Source organism: Oratosquilla oratoria, chromosome 21 (assembly GCF_046742065.1).
Source record: "Oratosquilla oratoria isolate Oo_2021 chromosome 21, ASM4674206v1, whole genome shotgun sequence".
Taxonomy (NCBI): domain Eukaryota; kingdom Metazoa; phylum Arthropoda; class Malacostraca; order Stomatopoda; family Squillidae; genus Oratosquilla; species Oratosquilla oratoria.
Genome location: NC_134797.1, coordinates 21,331,647 through 21,354,415, shown reverse-complemented (window position 1 = coordinate 21,354,415; position 22,769 = coordinate 21,331,647). Strand labels below are relative to the sequence as shown.

The 22,769-nt window shown below is 40.0% G+C and overlaps 1 protein-coding gene across 11 annotated transcripts; it reads right to left on the bottom strand.

Moving 5' to 3' along the window:
• Positions 1-9,627: 9,627 nt before the first annotated feature.
• Positions 9,628-22,508, bottom strand: LOC143036776 (ribonuclease P protein subunit p40-like). Of its 11 annotated transcripts, none has more exons than XM_076204499.1 (9): positions 22,401-22,508; positions 18,674-18,712; positions 18,256-18,475; positions 17,559-17,703; positions 15,074-15,241; positions 14,082-14,204; positions 13,305-13,497; positions 11,787-11,909; positions 9,628-10,141 (listed from the first exon to the last, which is right to left on the bottom strand). In XM_076204499.1, exons 3-9 carry the CDS (start codon positions 18,385-18,387, stop codon positions 9,922-9,924), a joined length of 1,104 nt encoding a protein of 367 aa, XP_076060614.1. In that variant the 5' UTR covers positions 18,388-18,475; positions 18,674-18,712; positions 22,401-22,508; the 3' UTR covers positions 9,628-9,921. The 11 variants fall into 11 exon arrangements, with proteins under 11 accessions (XP_076060614.1, XP_076060616.1, XP_076060615.1 ...); XM_076204501.1 differs by having other exon boundaries at positions 18,689-18,712; XM_076204500.1 differs by having other exon boundaries at positions 22,301-22,416.
• Positions 22,509-22,769: the final 261 nt, after the last annotated feature.

Below are 22,769 nucleotides of genomic sequence, written 5' to 3'. Positions count from 1 at the left end.
AATGTAATGCACTTCTCGGTAGCTCTAAAAAAAAATCACGTTTGAATATATCGACAGTTCTTCTGGGCCCTAACAGGCACCAAGTATTTCGAATAAATTGGAGACTGACACCGAATCATCCTGAATACACGTACCATCTCTGAGCGCCACCAGATGAAATCCTAGTGGATTACATTTCGGGATTTTCCTGAACTTGGCATGCAGCCTGTCCTGCAACCACAAGTCTATGGTCGGCCCCAAAGAACTCAGCACTCCGATAAACCCTGCAACCATGTAGGATCCTCCAACGAGTACTGACAGGAATATGATTGAGCTTCTTTGCCGCACCCCCGGCATTGTTATATCAAGTTCATGGCTTTGGCATTTGTCTCTGGAACCACTAATCGGCACAACAATCCTCAACCTTCTAGATTCTGCGATATTCAGGAGAGAATTGTGAATGTTACTGAATCCAGACACAGGAACCAACACGTACGTCATAGCCAGCGCTGCTGGTACCAGTAACAGCTTTGAAGTAGCCTATAACGTCAAGTATGGGCCCTGGTGACCACTGGTCGACTACTGAGTCAGGTCAAGTATGTAACATATCCTTCTCTTCAAGTTCATACACCTCAATAGTGTATATACTGTAATGACAATGATAAAGCACAAGATGTGTTTCATCCTCATCAGCATCGTACGCTCATCAACCGGATGAGCTGTAGTCGGTTAACTATGCCTAAAACTAATCCACTCCCGACCCGAAGTGGGCTCCATTGTTGTGAACCTGACCAATACTAGGTATAACCTTCGCTACGGGTCCCACCACTGGCCGGTCTCTTCGCCTTAGAGCCAGCCACTATATTCAATCTAAGGATGAATTCATTCAACGAAAAAATATATAATTGATCGTCCCAGGAGAAATAAAGGGCGTCCCAGGCACCCACACGGAAAGTCCATCGAAGGTTCATACTTGGACTGGCTCGACATGCCTATGTTTCGTTTGCATCACATCGGCCACCCATGTAGCGGACTTGGTAGATTTATGGTGGTAAGTAGCAAGCCCACCACTGCCAGAAGTGACCATGTCTGGATGCTATAAACACACATATAAAATTGTGCCCTCTCACGTCCATACACACTACGTAGCAAATAGAAGGTGGCTGAACGGTGGGATTATAACTCAACAGCCCACCACGTTGACACCACAAGGGATAGCCGCGGACCGTGCAGTGTCTGCCCAGGAGATAGCTGCTTGGCTCTGGGCGTGCCTTGCTCAAAAATTTTGTTAGACAGCTCAGCCAATTCATTTCTCCAAACCAACAGGAGCCGACCATCCTGGCCTGAATCAGGGACCGAACAGGCATGCTCGCCAAAAATCTTACCATGCAGAGGGATAATTGTGTATCACTTAACAATACGTATAGTTTCATACAACAGCAAAGTAATTCAACTAGTATCAAAGCACATGCACCCTTTCCCAATGATGGCATGGTTAACCCAAAAATAATATGAAAATTACGAAATAATTACGAACACCACAACTTAACTATACTTCAAACAGAATACCATTACAAATATCGCAACGTTATATTATCCAGCGAAAACACGGAATTAGCCTATTTATGGATGTATTACCGAATACCTGGAATTTTTTTTTTTTTTTTTTTTTTTTTTTTTTAATTTCTGTACATTATTCTGGTCAAGTTGCCATCATAAACTGACCTTCAAGCCTCAACCAACTCTTTCCAAACAACCACACTTTAACTTGTTGTCTCATACCTGGAGGAAAAGGTGAAACTTCACTTAGATTTCCAATGTTGCCAGGGATAAGGCTAGACCAATGTTAGTGGTAACACACCTGCTAATGTTGTTGTGGACTGTAATTTTCCTGCGCTTCAGTCCTTTTGGACAATCTCATGAAAGCACACTTAGTGTCGCTAAAGTGATGGGAAGCACCTGGATATTGTCATGAATATCATTCCAATCACCTTGGTAGGGAACCTTTGGGACAGACATTTATGACGTTGGTGTGTTCTCTTCTGTCACAATAACAGACATGGATGAATACACAGTAGAATTTACTGTAAAGTGGAGTGTGCACGCGGTAAGGTGCTGGACTAGCTTTGTGTGTGAACTGTCTGAATAAAGTATTAGACGATCCCGACAAAGTCCAAACATGTGTGCTTATAAAGGCATTCTACCAACACTCATTTTGTGACCAACTCAGGATTTGAACTCAGATGTCTTGTACATGAAGTAAGCGCGATATCACCGAGCTACTCGAGTCATTGAAAGAAGTAACTTTTTTAACCTTGACGAAAATAAATTACCTCACAGATAGACATACATGAAAACCTGGACTCGTAAGGTGGGTTTACTTGGTAATGTGCAGGTTGTACTGAATGGATTTAGTGTCTACACAGGCACCGAAGAAGTAAATTACGAGCCATGTATCATCCTACATATCTCTGACACTGTAAATCGCAAAAGCCAAATCTTCCAGTGCCTTATATAACCCAGGAAAGAGAGAATTACTGGCTTATGCTTGCAGAGACGCAGCTTGCAATGATAGACCTAGTACTCCACGCCCAAATATGGAATATTTTTTTCTCGCCAACACCCGCTGGAAATAATTTCAAAGTGGCAATACTGAAACTGTCTCATATTCATGAGACCACTGTTTTTAACCTGGATGAACTCTAAAGCAGGACGATAGTTCGAGGAAGATAAGTGAATGTGAAAAAGGGAGAAATGAATAGACGTATAAAACAATAAACCGTGACAGGATGACACAATCTAGAATACAAAAGTAGACAGAAAGGAGTGGTAAAGATCAAAAACTGAACTGTGGAAAGGTGAAAGGGTTTTTTTGGGACGAAAAGCATAAACAAGGAGATTATGAAAACACTGTTGCAGAACAGGAGAAGGCGATGGAGTAACTGAATGAGAAAGAAGAACAGTAAGGATCGAGAGCGATGTGGTATATGAATAAAAAGGAAGACCAACCAACTAGTGCAATATATGACTAACAAACTTCCTAGTGGACAGACATGTAGACTGGCACAAAACTCATCAGTTCTCGAAAGCCAAAAAAATTTACTATTGCATTTCACAAAGAGCAATACCATCACCAATATTGTTCAACCTCTTTGCATATGACCTACCCAGCCCATGCTTGGAACTAAATATCAATACGTCCTCATTTACATAAACAAGTAGTAACAGCACATCATTACAACTACATAACCTTGAAAAACTGGGAAGGTAACATACGCAAATCAGGATTTCAGCATTCTATCCAAAAATATCCAGTAGCATTTATTAAGCCACACAATAGGAGAGAGGCCAGCAGGGCTTCTTCAGAAGAAGCCCTGCTGGGCAAAACGTTAAATACATTGGATCCCATACTCTGCGTTTGGCCTCTCTCCTACAGTGCTGTTGCAGTTGTTGCTGCTTTTACTCATAAGCCACACAATCATGAGTCCATGAAGCACCCAGCCAAGAACCAGTCTGGTTCCTCCTCAATCAAGAACACATAGAAACGTTACAAAGAATACAAAACAGGGTGAAGTTTGTCAGCAGGTAGAAAGCATGTGTTTTTTCAGGACCTCCTCGTCCTTTTGTACCTTGTGTTCATTTGTCCTCTGATATACAGATCGATGATCGATACTTTGCCTCTGGCTGTGGGATTCTGGTGATCAGACGATTCCATTTTCCTTTGAATGAAGTCCATTTATTCCTGAGAATGTCCACTGTTGACCACCATCGCGGTTATTCTTTTTAGCTCGACGGTGGACGTGCGCTAAGAGCTACAATGGGAGGCGGCATTGCTGGTGAAACCACGGTCCTGTGTCTATACTCTCCGGTTACTCAATTCTGCCCTTCAAGCAAACACCCAGATTAATTTCCTTGGCATACACTTCTTTAGTGAAGAGATCGTTAGAGGCCCCAACGCAACTATCTAGGAAGGGTATAGTGTGACTTCTATACACTTCAAACCTGAAACTGAGAGAATTCCCTTGGAAGAAGTGGACTAATTGGGGTAGATAGGTCAGATATTTCACATCTGGGAATATACCACCCAGGATCATCCATATATGTAGAATGGCGGTTGCAGCTCAGGGTATTCCCTGATGATTTTCTCCTCGCCAAATGTGTGTGTGTGTGTGTGTGTGTGTGTGTGTGTGTGTGTGTGTGTGTGTGTGTGTGTGTGTGTGTGTGTGTGTATGTGTGTGTACAACCAAAACAATGTTCATTGCAAAAGTTGAAAATAAAGTAACTATAATCGATGGTCAGAATTGCAAAGAAGTGGAAGAGCACAAGTACTTAGACCAGATGTTAAAACAAAATTATATTTTTCATGAAAAATATATACAATGAAATAAAAAAAAATGCGTATCAAAATTTGCTCGAAAATGTTTGGTAAATATACGAACATCATGACAGGCTCTCTACATCTATGTCTGAAATGCGAAGTTTACAATCATTGTATAACGTCAGCTACGATCTACAGATGAGACTTGGAAATCAACGAAAGCTATGGAGACAAAGCTAAGGAGTGTACAGAGGAAAACTGAGAAATTAATGTTGGGAAAAACGCTTTCATGCAGGGAAATATCAAGTTGAATGGGACAGCAGAATGGAGTGAAGGATATTCTGAAGGCTATAAAAGAGTGGGAATGGATTAGGACAGGGAAATTAGCCAGAAATGATGGAGGATGGGACAAGTGTGGAATACCAGAACAGGTAAATTGACTTGGAGAAAATTGCAAGAATTGTGCGTCAGAGGCCTTTGTTCAGCAGTGGACTAAGAATGTCTGATTATGATATACACATACATGGGGCCTCTATGGTTCAGCAGTAGCGCGCGTCTTGCAGCCGCCGCGTGAGTTCAAATCCTGGTCGTTGTTCGCTAACAGTCCCCAACCGACAAAACCAAAGCCCTCTCGTAAGGCATCATCCTAGCCCTGACCAAGGGAGTTCATGATGTAAAACCGAATCACCAACACAAGATTTATAATGATCCTTTCACAGAATCATTACTACAATATGAGCTTTGTAAGTAAAATATACACACTGTGTGTGTGATCGCATTGCAGATTTGTCTGTGACATACTAAGCATGACTTAAATCTAACCCCTGCAATTAGCTCTTTATCAGCTAGCTGCCTTTTACTTTTAATTATCTATGTATCTGCTTATTTAATTATTTATTGTTTATATTTATTTACTTATTTATTTATTTATTCTATTTATTTATATATTTATTTACTTATCTATCCACTTAATATATGCTGCCTTTTGCCAAGGCATTCACTTAAAAGAATGCCCTTTGCCTGGTATAGATTTAAAACTAGCCACATTTCATCTCTAATGCGACACTTTAATTTCTTCTAAGAGTCGCTGGACGACTTCGAATCTGCTGTAGGTGTACCGTCCAATGGAGGATAACGTACAAAAATAATGCAGCTACAACATAAAACAGTTATTAAACGGTAATAATATTTACTTTTATAACAAGTTGAATATTGTGAATAACTGGTGTCAACTATTTTTGCTTCCTATGTATTATTATGTACACTGCTTGTATGGTTTTGTTTTGTATTGTGTGCGTTAATATATCTAAAACTGATTTATTGATTCACTGTAAGAGAAACATACTTTGAACTCTGAAGGTATTCATATATGTACAACAAGATATATGAAAAATTACTTGTATATAAAATAAAAATTCCAATTTCAGTAAAATTAGAAAATTTAATTTAACCACCTTTCCAAAAAATGTATCGACAAAATACACAATACTGTGTACAGTAAATTATGACCTGTATCTTCTCTCGACAAAAGAACTTATGAGCAGAAATGCACGTTAGACATTATACAACTTCTAAACCACAAAGTTAACTGATGATCAAATAAAACATCATGAACATTATATGATAAAGGGCAAAATTCAGCATTACTCATAAAGGTATACTCTAAACAAAGAACAGTTACAAAAGACAAGACAAAATAGGAACTTTCATGTGATGTATAAATACTGTTCCATGATACCTAATAGCAACTACAACCAACGAAATGAAACAAAAATCAAATCTATCACAAATTCACTCTTAAATATAACTGGCCCCAATCCCCAGGCTTCCAGAACACACAATACTAACTGAAGGAGAGACAGAATTCCATAAGCATAGCCTCTTTCCTGTATACCACAAATAGGTAAACGCAATATAAAGTAGATCTCCCCACGGTGTTCTAGCCTAATACATTTTGTATCAGTGTCAAAAGTTGTTCAAACAAACGGCTGCACAGCCAGTCACGCACTTTTCAGAGCAATCTATTTGTAAACGTGGTCAATCTAGATTTTCCGTATACACAACAGGTAGTGTACGTTTACCGTTATACCCATTTGCGAAAAATCCTGCAGACGGTCACATGAAGTACATAAGGCTTTTAATCACTGTTAATGGATGTACCCTAAATAAACAGTTTGAAAACTGCTGGTCCATACCATTTTGATTTGATCTTGGGCAATTTACATTGTGAACCTGCTACTACTGTAAAATATTACATATTTTACTTAAACTGTCCCAACAAATACGTAATGATTGTCAACTTCGGCGTTTATTTTAGTCGTATGAATCTAATTCTGTCACGTCCTTAAACTTCGATTTAGCTCACTTAGGGCCCAATTACACCAAGCTTACGACCAGTTTCCGACCACCGGCGACCAGGCTGATTTGTGCTGTTCTTCTGTTTATGAAAAGAATTCAAGATAATTCAATTGGAACGAATCTCACCTTCATGAGGATGAATAAGAAATAGCCGGGCGCTAATCATGACAGAAACAAAAATGCCACCGTCGAAGGTGGTCGGTAACAGGTCGTAAGCTTGGTGTGACTGGGGCTTTAGGTCCGCACAACTCAAACTCAAACTCCAACCACTACACGGCAGACTAAAGCCACTTCGGTAGATATAAAGAATTATGATAATGATTATTTGACAGGTAAGCCGGTTACAGTTATGAAACAATTTCTTTGTAAGGAAAAATAATTCAACCTTGCATATTACTGAACACTCCTTTTTAATTTACATATATACATCCTGCCTCGGCATGGTATGTTTCACTATTTCACTAAATTCCTTTGAGAACAAAAACTAATCATCAAAATCGTACAATATCTATAAAATCCTAACCTGACCATCAAATTACGGCACATTCTTATTACCTGGCAGTATTCTCGAGTTATACAGATCCCAAACTCCCTACTCTGAATCCAGCGCTCCACACCCGGAAAACATCAGTGAAGTAAATTAGCATAGCTAAATAACATAGCTGACTCTGTACTTACCGTGAAACGGCGAGCTGCTCCACGCGAAGCCCCTTATTCGTAATTGCCTTCCCACCAAATTTTGCGTTTTGCCTGTCCTCAAAAATGTAAACACTGCCACAAATCACAAGCTCAGTGACCACGTCGAGGGCATTACCAACACTGACCACACTGTTTCTTGTAGACATACATTCAATATTTCATGTATCCTATTCGTTTGAAACAGAATTTGTTTACCAAATATTTTCACGCAGAGCTTCCCTTTCGCTTTCGACCTTCCTTATTGCTGGACACCGACTTTGTATGCGGAATTTGAATGGTCGACTGTCATTTATTGCTTTCAAGCGAATCACGCTCTAAGGGCGCGTTTACATTGGTGTAACTTTTCGTGCGCACAGGAGGCATGCGCTTATTTCATGGAAAGGCAAGCAGAGGCATGCCTCTGTGCAAGTGGAGGCATGCCTTAAATCTGTACGCACAGGCCAACGTGCAAACACGTACGTAGGCTCAAGTGTCTCACCATCCATGGGGAGGCTCGTGCAACAGTCGCCAGTCGCACGTCAGACACCATTAATAATGCATGCGTCTACTCTATTGCCAGTATGGCGGATTGGTCAAACAAAAAAATATATTAACTTTATTGAGTATTGTCGTTCTTTTACTTGTCTGTGGAAGGCTAACTCCGATAATTATAAAGACAGGGTCAAACGGAGTGATGCCCTGCTGTTCCTAAAAACTAAATATGATTTAGGGACGTCAAAGCCAGTCCTAAACAAAATAAAATGCTTTTGGTCGTACTTCCGAGTACACAAGGACTACATGACGAAGAGGAAGAGCCTTTTCCTTTTATTTCGTCTTTGTCTCCAAATAACACAAGCTGCGGCAGCAAGAACTGCTTGGTCGAGGGCAGACATGTTGACGACTGCTTCAATTTGTCGGTGTGAACAGAAACAAGCATGCGTGAACATGCGTATTGTATGCTTAGCCACACGCAACTGGGCGCAACTCCCGAAGGAAATGTGGATGTGCTTGTGTACAACTTGGAACGACCTGTAACGATCGTTCAGGGAAGGCTCTACGACTTTGTAGGCTACTCAGATGGTTTCAACACGCGTGACGGCAACCATGAGCGTCAAAACAAGCAATTTAACCAAATATTGAATGCAAACGCCAATAAAATAGCGGCGCCTTTTACACATTCTATCCTGAATTGTGTATATTTTATTTACACAATTGAAGGGACATAGTCTGATTAAATCAAAACAAATCTCGACTCTTTCAACCATTCAGTTGTTGCTGATGACAATTCTAGACACAAACGTCATTCTGGCAGTCTGGAAGAGTGTTGTAGGATTGATCGACACTTCTTTCCTTGTGGACAATCTTGCACCCCTGTCGTTTGTAATCTTATATTTCATGTCGCTAATCTTACTTGCCCTATACAGAACTTCTTCAATTCTACTTTACAACCAATTCTCATGTGCCCTCTTCTTTTCAACCACCACCTTCACCTCTTCGTCCCACCATTCAATACCTTTCCTTCTGTTCCCTTCCATCCTCATCCCAAATACCATTTTTGTGCACTTCATTAATTCCTGTTTCCCATTTATCCCTCACCACCTACCACAACTTCTCTCAGCTTCTGGTAATTTCTCCTTCAATCCTTCTCATTGAAAAAGTGTGGAGGGCATAGGTGGATGCAGAATGGAAAGGTGAAAGGGGCATCAAGTACAAGAGGAATGTCAGTGTGCAAGGAAGGGAGAGAGCAAGTGACAGGTGTGAGTGGAGAGTAGATGTGAATGGCTGAGAAATTGACACAGCCTCAAGAAATCTCCTCTTGTCTGCTCTATTATTATTTTTTCTTTTGTGGAGGGTTATCATATAATAAAAGAGTGAAGGTAAACTAACTTGGGCTATAGTGGTGCATCTTGCTGCATTGCCTCTGACCCAAGCAGTGGGCTGGGGACATTGATGATAAGTGTACCCATTACACTTATACTTTTGAGAACAGTCAAGGCTCTAATATCATGCCAGTTCTCTTAAGTATCCAGTATAGGTAAGGTAGAGGCATGAAGATATACAGTGTACAATCTTACATTATTAATGACACTTCTCTTTCATCAAGGAAAATACTCTAATGCACCAAAAATAACGACATAACCTATTACTCAACTTTAAGTGTCAAGTCAGAAACTTTGTTAGGTTTTAGGACGTATTGAATATTCTTTATTATACTACTCTACAAGAAACATTCATTTTTTTTAAATAAAAAGCATTCATAGTCTTAGCAATTTTTATTTGGTATAAAACAATTGCAACAAAATCTTTTTTTGTTTGTTTTATTTTATCCACATTCAACAAGCTCAAGGCTATGTTAAGAGTGTTGCTGGTCGGCTATGACTCATTCATCTAGAAAAATTATGAATCTATGTGTGGCAGATGTATGTAGGTTTGTTGTCCATTGTTCCAGCTAAATAATTTATTTCTGTTACAAAGTAATCCTTGGATTGAAGGGTTTAATCTCCTTAACACAAGGGATTTCCTTCAGATGAAGAACATCATCAACCAGGTTAAAACCAACACAGCATATTAAAACAATAAATAAATATTCAATTGGAAGATTTTGGCAGATATCGAAGAGGCTTCCTGGACGCTGATGCTTTAATCATCATCAGATGTTGTCGTGTGATTACAAAGGTGTAAAAGTTGTCACCGTTGGTTCTGTAGGAATGTTCTTCATGTCCCCATGTCACAGGTGCATCAGGGGAACCATATACTGTCAGGCTTATCCAGGGAACAGCTGTCTCATTACGCAGGGCAAGCCATTCCCTGTCAGGAAAAGTCAGTATAATTTAGTATACAAAATATAACTACTTCAAAACACAACTAAAAAATAATTTCCACTTACAACTGCCAATGAGCTTAAATTACAAGAAAAGACTGAGAAAGACTACATATATATATACATATGACATAAGTGGAGTAGGAAACACAGGAGTCTGAGTTTATTCCTGACTAGTTTTGCAGGCATGCTTGAAAAAGCATACCTGCAAAACTAGTCAGGCATAAACTCAGACTAAGACTCCTGTGTTTCCAACTCCTCTTATGTCAACCTGTCAGAACGTCTCAACATATATTTACATATATATATATATATATATATATATGTAGAATGTAGATTGAGAGAAGCGAGTAAATGCCTTGGTGGATTAAAAAGTGTAATGAGGAATAGACATTTGGGAATGGATGCTAAGAGGAGACTGTATGAAGGAGTGATTGTGCCAACAGCACTGTATGGGGCAGAAACATGGAACATAAGAGAGGAAGAGAGAAGGAGTTTGAATGTGTTTGAGATGAGGTGTCTGAGAAGTATGATGGGGGTTACTAGGCTAGATAGAGTGAGAAATGAGGAGGTGAGGAGGAGAACAGGGGTGGAAAGGGAGTTGGGAGATAGGGTTGATGGTTTGGACACATGGAAAGAATGAGTGAAGAAAGACTAGTAAAAGAGGTATGGAAGGCAGATGTGGAGGGAGTGAACATGAGGGGACGTCCTAGGATGAGGTGGATGGATGGGGTGAAGGGGGGCTTTGGGGAAGAGGGGAATGTCTGTTGAGGAAGGATGGGAGAGGACAGAAGACAGGGGTGAATGGAGAATGGTTGTATGTGGATGATGTTGTGATGCATGAGGTGGAATGGACGGGGGGATGGGGGGTGAGGTAGTATGTGTGAGCAAAATTTGACGCAGCCCAAAGGGATTTCTCCCTGTCTTCTCCTTTTATGCATGGGGGGATGGAGAGGGGGGGTCGCCGATTTAATGAAGCTGCCTTGCTGTGGATGTGCTGTGTCTTGCGACACTGCTTCTGACCCAGGGCAGTGGACAAGGTGCAGGGATGACCCATCATCCAGGAGGTGCTAAGATAAGAGGGAGGGTGGAGGGGTGTGGAGTGTATTCAGGGATGGAATGGGTGGGAATGATTTTATGCCTTTCCCTTTTTGGCTACCTCCCTTGTAAGGGGGAAAAAGCCTTGGTATATGTATGTATGTATGTACCAACCCTGGAACAAAGAAGAGAAAGAGGAGATCTATTGGCCATTTACAGAATCATGAAAGGCATGGAAGTCCTAGACAGAGAAGACTTATTAAAGTGGGATAAAAGAAAAACAAGGGGACATGAAAAGAAACTCAAAAAGTTTAGTTATAGATGAGATGTGAAAAAAAAGTAGTTTTTCACACAGAGTGGTGGATGTTTGGAACAAATTGGACGAGGCAACATTGTGTGCAAACACCATACAAGAATTTAAGAACAAATTAGATGTTGCGAGATACAAAGATGGGTCACTACGAGCATAGCTCCCCTTCCCATATAATACAACTAGGTAAATACATACTGAAAAATAGCTTTATAATACCTATACTGAAATAAATTTCAAATGCAACATGAAACATTACTTAATAATATTAACAGCCTACTTACTTTAATCTGAGCACAAGGGCATTTATATGACTTGGAGTGTAGAAGCCATGACAGTGTGTGACATTGAGTGAATTAAGTTTGGGAAGGGAGTCTCCCTCGAACCCAAATGTCATTTCTTCATCTCTGCAAGTTTGAAAAAAAAAAAAAATGTGAATAAGACAATATATCACTTTTAGGTGTCTATTTGTCAATCCAGGATTTCCTTATTCTTATATTATTTCTTATTTATACATTTAATGTTTCTCATATGACACCACTGTTTTCAACTCCCATATAAAAAAAATTGTGGTTCTTTCTCCTAATCTACTATCTAAATTGTTCAGTGACTGACCAGCCAAATTATCAAAAGTATTGTACAGAGTCTGTAAGTTATGAACATTTGATTTGGCAAGTTTTGATGACATAAAGCTGAGCACAACTTGAAGTTATTTGTATGGTTTTTACATTCTGATTTTGTCATACACTGGCAGTATATTGCTTAGAGACAATTCTCCTCATGTTTTTGTATGTGTATATATCCATAAGGAGTTAAGACGAGGGGAATGAGTGGTGAATGGGAGTGGAATGGGTGGGAGTGGGTATTTCATGCCTTGGACTTGGCTACCTTCATTATAAATGGGAAGAAGCCTTTGGTATATAGATATATGCACATGTCTACCATACTGGGGCACTGACTGCATCATGACATGCACATGCAGTCAGTACTTTAGGGACTGTTGCTAAAGGCACCGCTAAAAACCAAAGCCACACATCATTCATTTATGTTAGGGGAAAATTTCTACTCATGAATGAATAATGACACTTTTTTCACTACCAACATCCCTCCTTTTCAATGTACCCATGAACCTTTTCTTTACTACTTCTAGTAGTGGCGAGTGGAAAAGAATGCTACCACTATATTCCCATACACATGTACATAAATACATATACCAAGGGCTTTTTTTCCCCTTACAAGGGAGGTAGCCAAAGTCAAAAGGCATAATCCCACTCCCACTCATTTCACTCCTATCCACCACCCCTCCCTCCCTTCTTGGCTCCTCCTGGATGATGGGTCATCCTTGCATCTCACCCATTGCCCTCTTAATCCTCTTAACTAATACATGCTCTTACTGATCACACTCAACTGACTGATCCCTACAAAACTACAACATTCATACTTGTCCCTCTTTCCCTTGTATAGTGGAACTATACATGTAATCCTCCAATCCATCAGTACATTTCCTCCCCTTAGTTGTATATACTGTCCTAAATACATAAAATTAGTTTGCGCCTTGGCTCCGCCACTACCTTTATAAGGGAAAAGGGCCTTCAGTATGTAAGTATATTTGTATGTAAATGAAACAAGTGAGTTGGACCAAGGGCATGGTTCATGAAATACCATGTGACAAAGTTATCTGTAAGGGGTATCATCCTAGCCTCCTGCCAGGGGGAGTTTGCAACATTAAACTGAATCATCATATGTAAACAGGTTCTCTACATACATGGAACAACAAAACTTAAATAAAATGCTCCACCTACAATCTGATTCCCAACAACTGGCAGCCAATCCATTCTGTGATATCTCCTGGTTCCATTTCTTCAAAGTGGTTGAGACTTGTAGGACCAGAGATGTCACTAAGCAGTGAGCTCTTCAGTGTTGGCTTTCTCTCTCTTACAACGTATCCAAGATCATGAAAATATTTTGCAACAGATGAAGGACAGACTGTTTCATCTAAAAAGAATGAATACATTACTCATGAGTATAAAGTAATTGTTTCCATTTTACAGTAAGAAATTAAACAACCATGTTACTATGTCTCCCCAGATTAAGAGATACCAAATCTACAAAATTTTACTGAACTCTGTTGTAATCATCAACAATTAAGGATCTAATTCATCATACTCTACATAGTTATACTCCAGAAATACATTTAAGACAAATAATATATGAATTTCTGGATTAACCTTTTCACTGATATTCACAATTTACAGATATACATTTGCTTTAGCTGCCAAGAAACAATTTTATTCAATTGGTGGAATCTCTGCATATATAAAAGGCTATCTTTATTAACCCTGTCACTGCTATTAACCTATAATTTGTCCTGGCTACTACTAGGCTATTTTATTCAACAAAATAAAACTCCTAAACAGTGAAACAGTGAAGTACAAAACTAAAGCTACTCAAAATTCTGGGAAAATGCATTTCATAATCCAGAGGCTTAATCAAATTTCCTATGCCACAATGACAATCATGAATGTTACTCAATAAACAATTAACTTAAAGCTACTCATGTAACAACAGATTTAATATACCATCAGGTTCCCATGCAATAAGAAAATCAAATGTGAGCTGTGATTCCATGAGGGTCTTCTGTACTTTTTCATAATATGTCTTCCCTTTATGAAAATAGGGCTGGCTGGTGTCAACTTCCACAACTGTTGAATTAAACAAATATCATATATTGAGCTGGATATTTTACCAATTTGTCTGTGTAGCATACATACAGAATAACTTGAATCTCATAAACACCATGTAACACTAGATTTTACATACACATACATACATATACCAAGGCTTTTTCCCCCTTCCAAGGGAGGTAGCCACAAAAGGAAAGGCATAAAAACACTCCCACCCATTTCATCCCTAAATACACTCCACACCCCTCCCACCCTTCCTCTCATCTGAGCACCTCCTGGATGACGGGTCATCCCTGAACCCTGCCCACCGCCCTGGGTCAGAAGCAGTGTCGCAAGACACAGTACATCCACAGCAAGGCCGCTTCATTTAATCGGCGACCCCCCCTCTCCGTCCCCCTTTGCATATAAGGAGAGGACGGGGAGAAATCCCTTCGGGCTGCGTCAAAATTTACTCACACATACTACCCCACCCCCCACCCCCCCACCTATTCCTCCTCATGCAGTCACAACATCATCCATATACAACCATTCTCCACTCACCTCTGTCTTCCGTCCTCTCCCTTCCTTCCTCAACAGACATTCCCCTCTTCCCCAAAGCCCCCTTCACCCCATCCATCCACCTCATCCTAGGACGTCCCCTCATGTTCACTCCCTCCACATCTGCCTTCCATACCTCTTTTACTAGTCTTTCTTCACTCATTCTTTCCATGTGTCCAAACCATCCTAATATTCTTTCATCAACCCTCTCTCCCAAATCCTTTTTCACCCCTGTTCTCCTCCTCACCTCCTCATTTCTCACTCTATCTAGCCTAGTAACCCCCACCATACTTCTCAGACACCTCAGTAAATGTCTATAATATTACACAATAAAATATAACTCTGCTCACCAAATCTATTTTTTGGTTTCCTGAGAACATGTGATGATGGTTTCCCCGAGAGCTGTAAGGCATAGTATGTGAACTTGTCCAGTGTTAAATGCAACAGCCCATCAGGTGTCATGACTGCTCCATTATCAAGATCCAGATGAGTATCACAACATTGGGCATGAAATCTGCCTTGTGGGTGAAAATTTAAACAAGATAAGATACAAATAAAGATGAATAAAATTAAAATTTTACAAATACAATAAGTGTTTCCTTCAGTTTCATGCATGAAAATCTACAGCTCTAGGAGCCTGTAATAGGACCTAGTCCCTCCCAAAGATATCTCTAGAAAGAAACTTTAGACTGCTTTCTGTGTTGTATTAGTGCTGTGACTTGTGACACTGCCTCTGACCCAGGGCAGTGGACAAGGTGCAGGGATGACCTGTCATCCAGGAGGTGCTAAGATAAGAGGGAGGGTGGAGGGAAGTGGAGTGTATTTAGGGATGGAATGGGTGGGAATGATTTTATGCCTTTTTGTTTTTAGCTACCTCCCTTGAGGGGGGGAAAAGGCCTTGGTATATGTATGTATGTATGTATCAGTGTAGGCCTGTTTCTACATCATCCAGTAGGAGGGAACCACTGGCCAGCTGTCAGTAAAACTGGAGAATAGTCAAAGTTGATTGTGAGAGATCTTCAGCCTGGTAACACAGAAACATACATACATATACCAAAGGCTTTTTTCCCCTTTACACTGGGGGTAGCCAAAAAGAAAAAGGCATAGAAACCACTCCTACCTATTCTATTCCCTACATATTCCACTCCCCTCCACCCTCCTCCCTCCCTCTCATTTCAGCACCTCCTGGATGACGGGTCATCCCTGCATCTTGTCCACTGCCCTGGGTCAGAAGCAGTGTCACAAGACACAGCACATCCACAGCAAGGCCGCTTCATTAATTCGGTGACCCCCCTCTCCATCCCCTCATACAGAAAAGGAGAAGACGGGGAGAAATCCCTTCAGGCTGTGTCAAATTATTTCTCATACATACTTCCTCACCCACCATCCCCCACCCACTCCCCTCATGCATCACAATATCATCTATACACAACCATTCTCCATTCACCCCTATCTTCTGTCCTCTCCTGACCTTCCTCAACAGACATTCCTCTTTCGTAATGCCCCTTTTACCCCATTCATCCATCTCATCCTAGGACACCCCCTCATATTCACTCTTCCACCTCTGCCTTCCACACCTCTTTTACTAATCTTTCTTCACTCATTCTTTCCATGTGTCCAAACCACATGTAGCTCTGGTCCGTAGGGGCGCCCCATATAGACCTTAAAGTATCAACTGCATGCTACTTTGCCACAATAACATGCAGCCAATACCCCAGACAGGGTATTGGCTGCACACCAATATAGCACAGACAACAGTCCAGTGTTTCTTCCAGAAGAGAGCACAAGAACCATTGCTAGCTACAGTGGGGTGATGGTTTTTCAGTTAGTAACACCTGAGGCAACCAACAATTATGATGAAAGTGGTGTATGTATGCAAATGTGACATAAAAGGTTGGACAAGGTGCTGCCTGAGTTATGCAAATTGATATATGTGCACAAAAATAATGAGCATATACTTTTGATTCAATGATGATCACTAATATGGATTAAATCATTAGTTGCAGTGATATCTTCAAATAATCCAGGAGTCTCAGAACCTAACCCAGGACTTGTGATTAAACGAGTCCAGTCTGCAACCATCCTGCCATGCAAAGGGTATAAAAGGATTAGAGCCTGTGATACCATCAATAATTATAATCATTTACAGCATGTTTTGGGTGTGTTTCTGTGTGGGTGTGTTTTTGGGTATGTTAGTTGTCATGTGTTAGTTGCACTTCCAACTCCTTGTGTACTTATTTGTGTTGGAAAGTTTTGTTCATATCAATTGGAACCACTTATGACGTGTTGCATCTAATGAGCGTGCCTAGTTTACTAGCTTAGCCCATGTGAGGGATGTGTATAGACCTGGGTTGGTTTCTATGTTGCTGGCTATCAGGTGCCTGGGTACTGACCTCCTTACGTGAAAACATGAAAATAGGTGGGGGAAATAGTTGGGAGTTTAGGAGTGAGAATAGAATGACTTTGGCCAAGTATGGAGACCAGGTTTTGGCCCCTCACGACTACACCTCCACAGATACTGGATTTGTTTGGATTTGGAGATAATCAGCTGTCCTCTCAATGGGTTGATCCTTCTCAACCATTGATCCATCTCTCAGCGGCATGATGTGAAAACCAAGTCCAGCAGTTCTATTGGAACGATGATTCTAATTCTAACAAGGACAAATGATATGTGGCTCAGGTCTGTAGGGGCATCCCAAAATAGTCCCTAAAGCACTGGCTGCACATTACCATGAATTCAGTGCAGTCCAATTACATCAGCGAGGACAAAAACCTTTGAAGTGCATCATTGTCTTGAGGGAGTTGATAAGTACCTAGTAACAGAACTTTTCTTACCTCTTCTGCAGAAGATCTGAATAAAATCTGAAGTACAGAGTTCAGCCACTGGCAGCTTGGAGATGTGGTAGAATTCTTTGTCTTGAACAAGTGCATTGTAGAGTATCTCTGGCATTGTAGGAGTATCAGGAAGGATTAAGCTTGCCTGAAATATATATTTTTATATATACACATATACAAAAGGACCTATGCTCATGATGAGGTGTTTATACATACATATAAATATATATATATATACACACACACATATACATAGATATGTCCTTTCTCATGCTAAAGTAGACTCTAAATAAGCATTACAAAACAAAATGAATAACTATTTCAATATGGCTGTGCTGTATACCAAACAGACTGAGAAGCCATTTTGTTATGGATCTTTCATGTGAGTGAGGCTGAACAAAACTGTATATTTTTTCAAACATAATCTTTTAAACATACTCTATCTTGAATTTCAAATTATATCTTCTATACACTAATCCCAATCACAACTTGATTAAAACCAGTTTCAGGAACTGCAATATCAGTTCTCAAAATACAAAATAAATCACATTCTGAATTAAAAGAAAATAAGATTCAATTTCAAATCTAACTCTACATGAATCTAAGAAACATTTGGTTTAACATCTAATACAGTTATTGGAACTTATATTTGATCTAAGAATAGATTTACAAATTAATTTGGAAAAAAAAAACTAACCTGTATATTAAAATGATGCTCATCGATGGTCTTTTTCAGTATTTGATCTTTTTCTCCCTGGTCTAAGCATACTTTATGGAAAAACAACCTGTCGTCTGGTGGAGGGAACGAAACAACTTCTGGGTTTATCATACTTGCCCACGTATGTATTCACTTTATCTATTTATTCCGTTTTCACATGCCACCTCTTGTCATCACTGTACAGCAAGACTGAGGTCACCTGAGGAATTGGTTTATGTTACAGTTAGAATAAATGAATGCAGCATTGAAAAAAGGGTATCATAAAACAGTAAGTATAACAATGATTTTCATAGGCATATGTATGTGAAAAATATATGGCTAGATCAATAATGTTTTTGTCCATTAGGAATGAGAAAAACCTACCTAAATCAAATACTATATGTAAGCTGAAAATTACCTGAAAATCCCATACCTGAGCCTAATATGTGTAGACATTCTAAAAGAAAAAGAACAAAGTAAATATTACTATCAACCATAACACACATTTTTCTTTTTCATCCAGAGGAGGATGAGGATGAGGATCAGGATGAGGATGAAGAAGAAGAAGAAGATGATGAAGATGATCATGAAGATGAAGTTGATGATGATGACAATAATAATAATAATGGTAATAACAATAACAACAACAGTAATAATAATAATGGTAATAACAACAACAATAATAAAAATATAATTAATGTCTCAAGTTTCATGACTGGAAACACACAACCCTTAAAGTCATCAGCTACAAATTCTCAGGCCTTTATAGATCTTTCTGGGAAGAAATGCTGAACTGTTGTCTTGACTATTAGTGTGGACCACCAGCAAATAGGTGAAGAACATTCACAAGCCAATAGGAAACAAGGAATATTTATCAGCAGTCAGCTTTTGTTATGTGAAAAAAGTGGAGGAACAATATCATAACTGATTATGGGATTAGACACGCATTCATTTTGCTGACATATTGCCCAGGCATTTAACCAAGCCCAGACCTTATTCAAACATGGGCTATTATTAATCTTAAAGGTAATTTAAAAAGTAAGAAAAAAATTCAAAGTCTAAATCATCATGAAGCTGTGTTGTATTGGCAGTTTCTAATGGGTTTAGTGCCTGGTAATTTTCTATTGCATACAATACTTAAATTCAATTTATATGCAGTCAAAACTGTTCGGATTTTAGAGGCACCCCTATGGGCCAGAGTCACACAGCACTGATCTATGTCAGGTTAATCTCTATTCATTCAGGAATGTAAAGTGACTTTTTTTACTTTTGCTGTCCCTCCTTTCTGCTGCCTCTATCCTCTACCACTCTTTATTTTCCTATGTTCCTGTGGTGGTGAATTAAGAGTGCTACAACCATATTCCCATATGTATTGTAGAAGACAACTAAATGGGATGGAACAAGGGGAATGGAAAATTTACTCTCTATAAATCTCTCCTATGTACAGTCAGGGCATAAGAGGATGTGGGAAAAAGACTCCATCCTGAACTCTAATAACTGGGTCAATGAATGGATGGAAGTGGTTTCTATGACTTCTTCTTTTTGGCTACCTCCCATATAAGGGGAAAAAAGCCTTTGGTATATGTATGTATACTCTCTCCAAAGACACACAGAGCATTACATCATTATATATGCCTCAAAGAAAGTAGCATGTGGGGAAAACATAGACGTAGTGTACCTGGACTTTGTGAAAGCATTTGACAAGGTGGATCACGGGATCTTGCTACACAAAGTAAAAAAGTGTGGCATCAATGGTAAGCTCAGTATTTGGCTCAGTGACTTTCTTCATAATAGAAAACAGAAACGGGTACTGGAAGGCACACACTCCAAAGACTCAACAGTGATTAGTGGAGTGCTACAAGGTTCAGTGCTTGGACCACTCTTATTCCTAATCATGGTCAGTGACATAGACATAGACATAGACATAGCTGGCTCAAAGGTGACATCATTCATGGATGACACTAGAATATTCCTAGCACTGTAAAGGATGCAGAAAATTTGTAAAAAGACCTAAAAATAATTTGTGAGTGGTCAGATGTCAATAACATGAAATTTAAACAGAATAAATTTGAAGTATTGAAATATGGTCTAACCATGGATCGCAAAAAATTTATATACAAAGTACATACATATACCAAGGCTTTTTCCCCCTTCCAAGGGAGGTAGCCACAAAAGGAAAGGCATAAAAACACTCCCACCCATTTCATCCCTAAATACACTCCACACCCCTCCCACCCTTCCTCTCATCTGAGCACCTCCTGGATGACGGGTCATCCCTGAACCCTGCCCACCGCCCTGGGTCAGAAGCAGTGTCGCAAGACACAGTACATCCACAGCAAGGCCGCTTCATTTAATCGGCGACCCCCCCTCTCTGTCCCCCTTTGCATATAAGGAGAGGACGGGGAGAAATCCCTTCGGGCTGCGTCAAAAATTTACTCACACATACTACCCCACCCCCCACCCCCCCGCCTATTCCTCCTCACGCAGTCACAACATCATCCATATACAACCATTCTCCACTCACCTCTGTCTTCCGTCCTCTCCCTTCCTTCCTCAACAGACATTCCCCTCTTCCCCAAAGCCCCCTTCACCCCATCCATCCACCTCATCCTAGGACGTCCCCTCATGTTCACTCCCTCCACATCTGCCTTCCATACCTCTTTTACTAGTCTTTCTTCACTCATTCTTTCCATGTGTCCAAACCATCCTAATATTCTTTCATCAACCCTCTCTCCCAAATCCTTTTTCACCCCTGTTCTCCTCCTCACCTCCTCATTTCTCACTCTATCTAGCCTAGTAACCCCCACCATACTTCTCAGACACCTCATCTCAAACACATTCAAACTCCTTCTCTCTTCTTCTCTTATGTTCCACGTTTCTGCCCCATACAAAGTGGGAGAGGAAATAATAGAGGAAAAAGACGCACTCAAAGACCTGGGAGTTTGGGTGAGCAGTGATTGTAATTTCAAAGGACACATAGCCTAACCTTCAAGACCCAACCACCAGAGCACCTGTTACCTCTATGGAAGACCCTCATGGTGTCAAAGATAGATTATGCCTGCCAGCTATGGTCGCCACATAAGATCAATGAGATCCAAGAGCTGGAATAGGTTCAAAGAGTGTTTGTCAGGAGGATTGACAGAGACTTGAACAACTATTGGGAGAGGCAAAGAGTGAAACATCATTATATATGCCTGGAAGATACTTGAGGGCACTGTACCAAACCCATCACAAGGGGACTTCAGGCACAACACCACCCCAGATTTGGTAGGACCTGTGCAAGGAAAGCTGTAAACAGTTGCTATTAATGCATGAAAATGATCCAGGCAGAGAGCTTTTTCAGTGCTGGACCACGTCTCTTCAATTGTCTACCCAGAGACATAAAGAGACCTGAAAGGAGTCAGCACTGAGGCTTTCACGAGGAGGTTAGACAAGTTTATGACATCATTACCCGATGAGCCTCCCATACCACACAGCCCAACTTCACGGGGAGCTGGATCAAACTCCATTATTGATCAGCTTCAATACCAGAAGTGCGAGCAGAGGTGTGACAGCAGTGGGTCCCCAGACTGGCAGAATGACATACTTTACAGCATTATGGCGGCGGTACACTAGGCATTTCTCGCTAGCATGCTACTTGGTTTTGCTACTTCGTTTGAGTAGAAACCGCATCCGACCTAGTTATGGACCAAAAGGTCTCCTGTCGACATGCCCCGCCTTTGTAATCTTTTGTAACCTAAAACTGCGACAAGGTAAACAAGGTAGGTTGCCAGGCATAGGTTGTCAAATTAAGTTAGGTTAGTTTAAGTTGGGTCAGATTAGTCATGATGATGATTAGAGGGTACCCAATACCTGTGGTATTGACTTGTGGCTGTGCGGGTACCAGACAAATTGTACGGATGCGGGATGTGCGGGCAACTAAATAATGCCATAAATGATAAAGTCATCATCGAAGCACACGTGTTAAAAGGAGTACTTCGAATTATATTTACAATTTAGTAACGTAGATAAGTAATAATAAGTAAGAGTAGTAGTTATTTTCCACCTTTCATCAGTGATACATCTTTTTGTTTTATAAGTAGCTTCAATAATGATAACAGGCTGTTATACAGAAAGAATTACAATACAGTGACGATTTCACAAACCACGACACTTTCGTTGTTTTGAAAGTTCAGAAAACTAAAAACAATAACAGCTTTGTGAAAATAACTTAAACTAGCAAGGAAAATCTGAGGCTTAGTGGTGGTGTAGCCTGTTGATTTTTTCACCGTGCAATAATATTGACGAATTTTGAAATCTAATATTCTTCAAAATTTAACTATATATCGTGTGGTTATTATGAATTATATAAATTACATAATTTAAGAAATAGTTCATATAAATAAAGAATCAATTTAGAATCATTACATAAAAATTACAATATTCCGTTTTATTTCTTAATACTGACATACAGTTAAACAAAAACATAGTACGGCAAGAAAAATGTAATTTGGTTAAAATACTCTTCAAGTGTC